General features: G+C 50.1%; 2 protein-coding genes and 1 non-coding gene across 3 annotated transcripts; 2 read left to right on the top strand and 1 right to left on the bottom strand.

Annotated features, from left to right (window-relative positions):
- The first annotated feature begins 706 nt into the window (after nt 1-706).
- On the top strand, nt 707-4,416 carry LOC123098793 (phosphoribosylamine--glycine ligase). The gene is made up of 4 exons (XM_044520868.1): nt 707-1,228; nt 1,452-1,825; nt 2,286-2,816; nt 3,719-4,416. The coding sequence occupies exons 1-4, from the start codon at nt 982-984 to the stop codon at nt 4,130-4,132; spliced, it is 1,566 nt and encodes a 521-aa protein (XP_044376803.1). The 5' UTR covers nt 707-981; the 3' UTR covers nt 4,133-4,416.
- Nucleotides 4,417-5,062: 646 nt separating this feature from the next.
- Nucleotides 5,063-5,258, top strand: LOC123100963 (U2 spliceosomal RNA). The gene has a single exon (XR_006448569.1). It is a non-coding gene; the product is annotated as a U2 spliceosomal RNA (small nuclear RNA).
- A 518-nt stretch (nt 5,259-5,776) lies between these two features.
- On the bottom strand, nt 5,777-7,601 carry LOC123100410 (7-deoxyloganetin glucosyltransferase). The gene has a single exon (XM_044522349.1). The coding sequence runs from the start codon at nt 7,548-7,550 to the stop codon at nt 6,063-6,065; it is 1,488 nt and encodes a 495-aa protein (XP_044378284.1). The 5' UTR covers nt 7,551-7,601; the 3' UTR covers nt 5,777-6,062.
- Between the last annotated feature and the right edge of the window lie 2,909 nt (nt 7,602-10,510).

The raw sequence follows: 10,510 nt of genomic DNA, 5'->3' as shown, positions 1-10,510 counted from the left end.
CGCCCTGCGTGGCCGGAGCGCTGGAAAGCTCGCCCAGGGCGGGGTGGAGGCCGCCGCGGCGAAACCCTCTCTTTTCCGACGAGGGAATGGCCTATCTAGCGGCGGTGGGTGGGTAGGCGGCGGCGGGATCGGCACGGTGGAAGGGCTTGCGCGAGGGGGGGGGGGCGAATCTGAGAGTGCAAGATGCTTTTTCGCCTGACAGTGGTGGCCCAGGCACAGTTTTTCCTTCCGCCGGAGCCCCCACACGCCCCCAGTGCGCTGGGTTCGGCCTGGGATCGCCGGACCAAAAAATGCGCCGAGCCGGCGGATTTCGGCGTCCTGGGGACGCGGCTGAGGTTTTTTCAGCGCTGGCGCGAAAAAACTCACCCTGGGGGCCTGTTGGGACGCGAGTGGAGATGCTCTTACTACCAACACCCGGTTTTCCCACCCAAAAAAAAAGTTTACCCCGCAAAAAAAACACCCAGTTTTCTAACCACTCAAAAAAGAAGAAGCTAACTTTGTGCTCTTCTCAAGAAAAAAAAAAGATCTAACTTTGTGCTCGTGCCCCGTTAGCTGTCCGGCAGGTGACATATTCGCTGACTAGTGTTGTCCGTTGGATGTTGAATGGATGGTAGATAGAGGTGGGTAAGATGCAAGCGTGACTTGGCAGAGGCAAGTCACTGGATCCGGGCTCCGTTTGCACCACTCCCAGGCCTGACCCAACAAACCCGCTCGAATCGGTGCGCGACGACAACCCTAGCCGCCTCCTCCTTTCAGCCGCCGTTTCTTCCCCCCGCCCCCGCGCCCGACCACGTCCTCCGCCGGCGCCCATCCTACGCCAGATAATCGACGCCGTCGCCCCTGTCCATCCCGTCTCGCCGCCGCCAGCTCGACCTCGCCCCCCTGTCTCGCCGCTGTCCAGCTCGCTGCCGGCTAGCTCCCTAAGCTCAAAACGAGGCCTTGGGGGGCCGCCCTTTTTGCTCCATCTCAGGGCCGGCCCCGATGGCTTGTGCGGCTTACAGTATCAGGGGGCATCTCAAGCTTGCCGCGGGGCATGGCCTGGCCAGTAATCACCTGTGCGGCGGCTGGAAGCCTTCGGCGTCTTGCCCTGTTTCTCGGGCATGGAGTGGCAATGTCTCCAGTAATGCAGTGCAGCACGTCGCCCGCCATTATCATTTGACTGTCCGGAATTCTGAAAGATGGCGCTCGATCCCGAAAGCTTCGCCAGAGGACGGGACCGCCGTTGCTGGTAGGTAAATTTAGTTTTTGGGTCAGTTGGGTGTGAATTCTTCAACAACTCCATGGTGTTAGAAGAATGATGCTTTTTTGTGTTATGAAGCCTCAACTTTTAATGTGCCGTGAGACGAAATGCATTGCCCAAAACCTTTCCTCTAGTTAATACCAGCAGCCAGTTTGATGTAAATTGCAACACCAGTGTTCTAATGTTTGTTTTGTTCTGTTCTGTTCTTCAGAAGGGAGGATGACTGTACTCGTCATTGGTGGCGGTGGAAGGGAACATGCGCTCTGTTATGCTTTGACCCGTTCACCTTCTTGCGACACAGTTTTATGCGCCCCTGGTAATGCTGGTATTGCTCAATCCAGAGACGCGGTCTGTATATCGGACTTAGATATTTCTAGTAGTGATGCTGTTATATCGTTCTGCCGCAAGAGGGGAGTGGGAATGGTGGTAGTGGGTCCTGAAGGTCCTCTCGTTGCGGGTCTTGCGAATGACCTTGTCAAAGCTGGGATACCTACCTTTGGTCCGTCGTCCGAGGCTGCAGCATTAGAAGGATCAAAGGACTTTATGAAGAGGTTGTGTGATAAGTATAATATCCCCACTGCTCAGGTACTTCAGTTTACATTTGTGTTACGTACTATACCTTCCAGGGGCCACGGGTGGTTTGTTTTCACGAGATGCCTGCATATGAGAAATGTTATATCGTTTTAGGCATAAATATTTCCTTCGTCCCGAGGCAATGCTGCTGACCATGTTTATGTTGTGCTGATTTGGTCCTACTAAGTATACAGACACTATGCAATGAACTGTCACTTTCTGCTGGACAAACATTGTGTGACTGCATTATTTCCAACCATAGTTCATAAGTCATAGTTGATAATTTGATATCCCTCTAAAGACAGATTGCTTTTTGAAATGAAGTCATCTTATTACTGTAGAAAAGGTCTCTAAAATCACTTTAGCAGAGAACAGTGAAATTGATACTCCTCTTTGTTGATACTTATTGTAGATTCAGATGTTAAGGCATACAATTGAAGCTAATACGAGTACTCTTCTCTCTATCATGTAGTACCGCACATTCACGGATCCTGCAAAAGCTAAAGAGTACATCAAGGATCAAGGGGCCCCTATTGTTGTCAAAGCTGATGGATTGGCAGCTGGAAAAGGCGTTGTTGTTGCTATGACTTTGGATGAGGCCTTCGAAGCAATAGACTCTATGATGGTTGACGAGTCATTTGGTTCTGCTGGTTCGCGGGTTGTCATTGAGGAGTATCTGGAGGGCGAAGAAGCCTCTTTCTTTGCATTAGTAGATGGTGAAAATGCTTTGCCACTTGAATCAGCACAGGATCACAAAAGAGTTGGTGATGGTGATACTGGTCCAAACACGGGTGGTATGGGTGCATACTCCCCTGCGCCAATAGTGACCGAAGAGCTTAAGAGCGTGATCATGGAAACCATAATTATTCCAACTGTTAAAGGTATGGCTGCTGAAGGATGCAAGTTTGTTGGTGTATTATATGCCGGGCTTATGATAGAGAAGAAATCTGGGCTGCCTAAGCTTATTGAATATAATGTGCGATTTGGGGATCCTGAATGCCAGGTTAGTGATTATCTGTCAGCTGCCTCTTAAGATATTTATATTTTCCCTATTCAAGCATTACAAGTTTGTTTTTGTTTTTTAGTCACAGTATGATCAAAATGTTCTTGATGAGGGTTGGACAATATCACAATAGAATACAATGTTTTCAACTCCTTCCCAACGGTGTTTGTCCTCGTACTCTTGTGATGCCCTAATGAAGCTCTGTTCATACTTAGTTTCTTTAGTGATGCCTTAATAAAGTTCTCCTCATACTTTATAGCTTGTTGCTCGAGTGTTTTTCTGGTAACATATTGTAGTAGTCCATGACATTAGAAATCGGCGTTCAGAGGTACATCTTGTAGAATGTGCTCATGTCTAAAACAATGTACATTTGTAACAGAGTGAGTGCCTTACAAATGCCAGCTGAACTTTTGTGTCTTGTTCTCATGTACATTTACTTGCGATACATAAGCAACACAACCTGCTTTTGTTCACTGCTTAAACTTTCTTCTTTTGGAACTAGCTCGCCATTTATTTCTTCAATCATCTGTGCCACCTATCCATGCTATTCTATTGTTCCATGTAATTCCAGAAGCGCAGTCAATTTTGTTGACATCTGTGGGATCTTCATTTTTTAGCTGTCTGCTCAAAGGCATATGTGAACTTTTAAATTAATGATGCAACTTTATACTCACAGTTCAGTCCAGTATGCCCTTGTTAAGTTTGGTAGGCATTTATAGAATATTTGATAGCCGATGTGATGTTTTTCTTACCACATAGGTTATCATGCTTTTGATGTACACAACACAGTATCTTACCACATTTCTAATACGTTTCTTAACTTTCCTAGTTGACCTGTCACATTTTGTTTTCCATCAGATTCTGACTCTGCATTCCTGTATTAATTCCTTCCTTTGTCTCAGGTTCTGATGATGAGATTGGAGTCTGATCTTGCACAGGTCCTGCTATCCGCATGCAGAGGGGAACTGGGCAAGGTTTCGCTAACCTGGTCACCTGAAATCGCGATGGTGGTCGTGATGGCGAGTGAAGGGTACCCTGGCTCTTATAAGAAGGGAACCGTGATAAAAAACATCGACAAGGCCGAGCAGGTTTCTCCAGCTGTCAAGATATTCCATGCTGGGACAGCTTTGGATGGAGACGGCAACCTTGTAGCTGTCGGAGGCCGAGTTCTTGGCGTAACTGCGAAGGGCAAGGACATTGAAGAAGCGAGGTTTAGAGCGTACGATGCGGTAGATGTTGTCGACTGGCCAGAAGGATTCTTCAGGCGAGATATTGGTTGGAGGGCACTGAAGCAGGAGCAGACGGCTAACTACTGATTAGTTAGGTTTCCTAAATCTGGGGTGAGCTTCCATCCTCAAGTGAAATGAAGACAGTAGAGTCACCATTGTTGTGGTTGCGGAATTGACAGGAGCATAGCTTCTCCCGTCGAACATGAGCATCTTTTGGCCATGGTTTGGCTCCGAACCATTTGTAGCAGTCATGTATTTTCCACAAGTCAGGCAATGTGTCAATTGCTCTTGAGGTGCAATAATAATACCACCAACCAACTATTTTCAAGTGAACATAACCATGTGATCTCTAAATAAGCATCTCCTTGCAATCCTTCGTAAGTACCCCCTCCGTAAAGAAATGTAAGAGCGATTCGGGGTTCATTGCCATCACTATTCACTACTGATATGAACAGAACAGTCTCCTCCTCCGTGTCACCCACCAATCCATTGTCATCTCTTTGCTACTCTTTTTTTTTGTTGGTATGGATCTCTTTGCTACTTCAAGTTGCTGTTTGGTAACATCCAGAGCATTCTAGTATGCATCTTCGCCTTGTATATATCGTTTGAAAGTTGCTGTTTTTAACCGTGAAGTAGTACCGGCACTACATATTTTAGCATACAAACAAGAAAATTAGTGTAAAGGGGATGGTGGCTGAATGAAATTCCTCAAAAGAAAAAATGTGCCTGGATTTTGCCTCTTCTTTTTTTGAGAACAAAAAAATTTTCTGGATGAAGGACATGCCTTACGTTTAGTTGCTGCACTGCCTACAGAGCTCAATGGCCCATCTATGTTGGGCTTTTATTCAACGACGGCCCAAACAGACCGAAACGGGGCCTCTCAGAGCAACGAACCGAGCAGAGAGTTGCGCCGTGCTAGCGTAGAGCTATCGTTTCGTTTAGTCCCACCTCGCGCAGCCAGAGCGGAAGGGAGGCGAAGACGCGCTATATAAGAGGACCCAGGCCACAGGAAGAAGCATACCTTTCTCGGCCTTTTGGCTAAGATCAAGTGTAGTATCTGTTCTTATCAGTTTAATATCTGATATGTGGGCCATGTGCCCACAACGATATTAAATTTATTTTTTATGGGGAAGGGCCCACCACAGTAGCTTGCTGCTGGGGCCCTTGCGTGTCGCCCAGGCGTTGCACTACTGCCTGGGCTGGCGCACCCCAACCAAATCAGATTGTAAATATTTTTCTCTTGCCTTCTTCGGAACCCAAAACTGATGTTTGTTTCTGAAGCTAGCTCTAATCTGGTTGCTTGTAGTGGATTGCAGCACATCTTGCTGAAGCGGCTGCGGGAGGAGCACCTCCTCCCATCTCTCATTCATGAGCATAAACAGGGAACCAGGTCCACAGCCACCGCTGCAAGAAATTGTTCTCGTAGGACACACACTTTAGTGCACGTAGAGAACATTCTTCTCAAAATACATGAAAAACACAAATTATTATTTCAGTTGGCCTTTTTGGTTTTTGTTGCTGTATTACACGCTGCAGCAAGGAAACGCCGTGTGTTGACCCCTCCTGCCGAAGCCTTCATCTCGCCGCCGTCGGACCCCTCTTCCCCGGCCCCTTCCCCTCGCCGCCATCAGCGGCAACATATGAAGGCGACATCGAGCATCAGTGGCAACGTCTGGGAATAAATCTTACATCTATCATCATGTATTCATAGCGTTTGTTTAGACTATTTGCTTCATTCAAACATTCTCCGAAAATAGTTGTGTTTCCATATATGATAAACAGTTGCATTTTCTCTATAACCTTGCATTCTCGGACAGCCCTGCTGTTTCAGGTGTTTCATGTGCCCTTCACCGTACAACTTTTGCATCTTTTCATTTGTTGTAATGCAATCCATTCATCACTACAGAAATGGATTATGTTTTTGTTGCGGTATAAAACGATTTGTAGACCAAGAGATCTACATCATGGAGCAGGTACACTATTCTTTGTTTTTATCAAGGTACACCACTGGCTAGGATTAACTGCCGTGGAAACATGGGGCTAGCACGTCGCGGATCAACTCGTCGAAGTTACGGCGAGAAGAGCCGCCGGGCTCGGTCGCCTTGACCGCTTTCTCCCTCCACTCCTGCGCCTTCTTCTTCATCACCTTCCCCTTCCCACCCTCCATGACCTCCGTGATAAGGTCCGCGATGGCGTCGCGCCGGACGCTGCCGTCGATCTCCACGCCGACGCCCCATTCGGTGCACTGGTACCGGCAGTTGGTCTGCTGGTCCGCGAAGAACGGCCAGCTGATGACGGGCACGCCGCCGCACATGCTCTCCAGCGTCGAGTTCCAGCCGCTGTGCGTCAGGAACGCGCCCACGGCCGGGTGGCGCAGCACCTCCTGCTGCGGGCACCAGGAGGCCACCAGCCCGCGCCCCGCCGTCTCGGCCGAGAACTCCGGCGGGAGCACGGCGGTGTCGCCCTTGACGAGGTCGGGGCGGATGACCCAGAGGAAGTGCCTCCCGCTCTTGGCCAGCCCCCACGCGAACTCCACCAGCTGCTCGTTGGTCATGACGGTGATGCTGCCGAAGTTGACGTACACGACGGAGCCGGCGTCCTTGCCGTCGAGCCACGGCAGGCACTCCTCCTCCGGCTTCCACAGGCTCATGTTGATGGTGGAACTCGGACCCTTGAGTGGCGCCAGCAGCGAGACCGGGCCGATGGTGTAGACCTTGGGCAGGCCGAGCGCCTCCATGGCCGCCACCTCCTCTCCCTCCAGGTCGTCGAAGGTGTTGACGATCACGGCCGACGCACCGGCCGCGCGCTCCGTTATCCCGAGCGCGAAATGCAGCATGTAGTCGTCCGGGGCCGGGCTGCGTATGAAGCTCGGGAAGTCCCTGAACCTCATGTTCCTCAGGCCCGGCACGTCCTCCACCGGCGTGTCAAGGTACTTGGCTGTCAGCTGTTCGACGTCTTTGATCGGCGCGAGGCCGCGGGCGAAGAGGAGGCGGTAGTGGCGGTAACCGAGGAAGCTGATGGCGCTGGCCGTCCACAGCTGGACGTAGGGGAGGCCGAGCTCCCTGGCCGCCTCCATGGCGAAGTCCATGACGACGTCGGAGACGACGCATGTCACGGGCGGGCCGCCTGCCTTGAGGTCCGCGATGAGGCGGCGGAAGGGCCCGAGGCAGGTCTCCGTGGTGGACTTGCACAGCAACGTGATGTCCTGCGTGACGTCGGCGTCGTCGGACGGCGGCAGGCCGTCCGGGATGGTGGCGAAGCGGAAGCCCGGGGCGCCGGCCACCGCGGCGGGGCCGCGGGAGCGGACGAGGCGGGCGTGGTTGTACTCGGTGTTGACGAAGGTGACGTGGAAGCCGCGGGCGTGGAGCATCTTGGCCACGTCCAGCATCGGGATGATGTGCCCCTGCGCGGCCGCCGGCAGGCACACGGCGTGCGCTCTCTCGGCCGCCGGTGCAGAAGAAGCCATTTCCCCGTGCTTTTGGAGCCGGGACGGCAAGCAGGGCATTTGTCAAGGCGACACGACACCACACTTGCTGCTGCCGAGGATATGAATTGGCTTGGCACGGATCTATCTCAGTATCTTGTGTTACTTATAGGTAAGTAGGATAGCAATCACAATCACGTCTTTGAATTGGCATCCTGGTATGTAGAAGTGGAAACGCAAGTGATGACGTCAATAGGTTCGGCTTGACTCCATATATCTATTGTCGTACCTTATCATATATCTCCTGAGGATGCAAACTTTCAGTGGTGAACATCTTACTGGGCCAAAAGTCTAAAATGGCAGGTAATAGTAAATTCGAGCAACACAAGTACGCCTAACTGACACAGTGTAATGAATGCCGGCCTTTGATTGCTGATGCTTTTTATTGTGCAAAAAAGTTTATATGGGATCCTCCAATTAGTGTATCGTGGCATAAAAAAAAGGGGCATACTAATGCATATAGTAATTGTCTCTTCTAAAAAAAATTCATACTGCACTTTATTCAGGAAATCAAATGGGTCGCATTAATTAACTCTACATACTTGAAGTTGAAGATGAACGTATGAATTCTAGGGAGCACAAGGATCTGCCATATTTAAATAGAAGGTTTTAGCGCAGTAGAAAAACAAATTCAACATGTATGCATGACTCAAACAAATTTGAGTCCCTTAAAAAACATAAACAAAACAAATCCAAAGGTTCTTTCTGAGGGAGAAACAAATCAAAAGTTATTTTCTTATATCCAGAACAAACTATTGTCAATGGATTCTCAAAATCTGTTTGAAGGAACTGAAATCTGATTGACAACAAATGCAGTAATCTAAAATTGTATGTAGCAATCCCATTCACGTGTCAAATTAGTAGTTTGTCAGCCTTGTAAACATGTTTATGCATAACGCATCGCTGTTTCCTCTCGTCCCTGGCGGCTGGAACCCTAGCCGCCGTCAGAGGAGGCCGATCTTCCAGCGCCGTTCTCCGGCAGCTCCCCTCCACCGGCGACCTCGGTCGTCGGTGGTGACGGGGGTCGCCGGATGAAAGATCGTGGATGTCGCCTAGAGGGGGGGGGGGTGAATAGGCGTTTTAAAATAATTACGGTTTAGGCTTGAACAAATGCGGAATAAACCTAGCGGTTAATTTGACAAGCACAAAACCTACAACAACTAGGCTCACCTATGTGCACCAACAACTTATGCTAAGCAAGATAAACAACTAAGTGATAGCAAGATATATGACAAGAAACAATATGGCTATCACAAAGTAAAGTGCGTAAGTAAAGGGTTCGGTTAGGAGATAACCGAGGCACGTGGAGACGACGATGTATCCCGAAGTTCACACCCTTGCGGATGCTAATCTCCGTTTGGAGCGGTGTGGAGGCACAATGCTCCCCAAGAAGCCACTAGGGCCACCGTAATCTCCTCACGCCCTCGCACAATGCAAGATGCCTTGATTCCACTAAGGGATCCTTGAGGGCGGTCACCGAACCCGTACAAATGGCAACCCTTGGGGGCGGTCACCGAACCCGTACACTTTGGCAACCCTTGGGGGCGGTCACCGGTACCCGTCAAATTGCTCGGGGCGATCTCCACAACCTAATTGGAGACCCCGACGCTTGCCCGGAGCTTTACACCACAATGATTGAGCTCCGAACACCACCAACCGTCTAGGGCGCCCAAGCACCCAAGAGGAACAAGCTCAAGGGCACCAAGCACCCAAGAGTAATAAGCTTCTCAACTTGTAACTTCCACGTATCACCGTGGAGAACTCAAACCGATGCACCAAATGCAATGGCAAGGGCACACGGAGTGCCCAAGTCCTTCTCTCTCAAATCCCACCGAAGCAACTAATGCTAGGGAAGAAAATGAGAGGAAGAACAAGAAGGAGAACACCAAGAACTCCAAGATCTAGATCCAAGGGGTTCCCCTCACATAGAGGAGAAAGTGATTGGTGGAAATGTGGATCTAGATCTCCTCTCTCTTTTCCCTCAAAAACTAGCAAGAATCCATGGAGGGATTGAGAGTTAGCAAGCTCGAAGAAGGTCAATAATGGGGGAAGAACACGAGCTCAAGAGATAAGGTTCAATGGGGAAGAAGACCCCCTTTTATAGAAGGGGAAAAATCCAACCGTTATGTGCTCAGCCCGCACACGAGCGGTACTACCGCTCCACAAGGCGTACTACCGCTCTGGCGGAAGAAGCAGGGAAAAGGAGCAACCAAACATGAACCTTGGGGCGGTAGTACCGCTTATAAGCGGTACTACCGCGCACCCCAGCGGTACTACCGCTGGAGGAGCAGAACACGGGACCAAAAATGCAGTAGCGGTACTACCGCCCGACCGGGGCGGTACTACCGCCCGACCGGAGCGGTACTACCGCTTACAGGCGGTACTACCGCCCATCGGGGCGGTACTACCGCTTATAGGCGGAACTGCCGTGCCTTACTGCCGTGCAACTACTGCAAAACTCGACACGAAAAATGCAAGACCCAAAATCGAGGCGGTACCAGCGCGGAACCGTAGCCGTACTACCCGCTTATGGCCATAGGCGGTACTACCGCTTTGGACAGGGGTACTACCGCTTGGGGCGATAAGCGGTACTGCCGCTCTGGCCGCGGTACTACCGCTAGGAAACCAAAACTGCCATAACTTCTGCATATGAGCTCCGAATTGAGCAAACTCAAGCTTGTTGGATTGAGAAAGACGAGTGGCATCAAAACAACGACTGGTTATAGTAAGAAGAGGCATGGGAGGTATGCCAAAAAATAGAGGAGTGAAACCTCCAACCGAGAAGAACCGGCATAACCTCCAACATCGAAAACATCATAGAAGATGCGAGTGAACTCCGTTTTCGATGAACTCGAGCTTGTCATCAAGATGACCATAAGCTCCAAAACTCACAAAGAGAAGAACCAAACAAGAACCAACAAAGATGATGCAAGGATGCAATGGTTTGAGCTCTCTATGCACGATACGATCAAGCTACTCAT

The sequence above is a fragment of the Triticum aestivum genome, chromosome 4D, assembly GCF_018294505.1.
Source record: "Triticum aestivum cultivar Chinese Spring chromosome 4D, IWGSC CS RefSeq v2.1, whole genome shotgun sequence".
Lineage (NCBI taxonomy): Eukaryota > Viridiplantae > Streptophyta > Magnoliopsida > Poales > Poaceae > Triticum > Triticum aestivum.
This window is presented reverse-complemented; position numbering and strand designations above follow the sequence as displayed.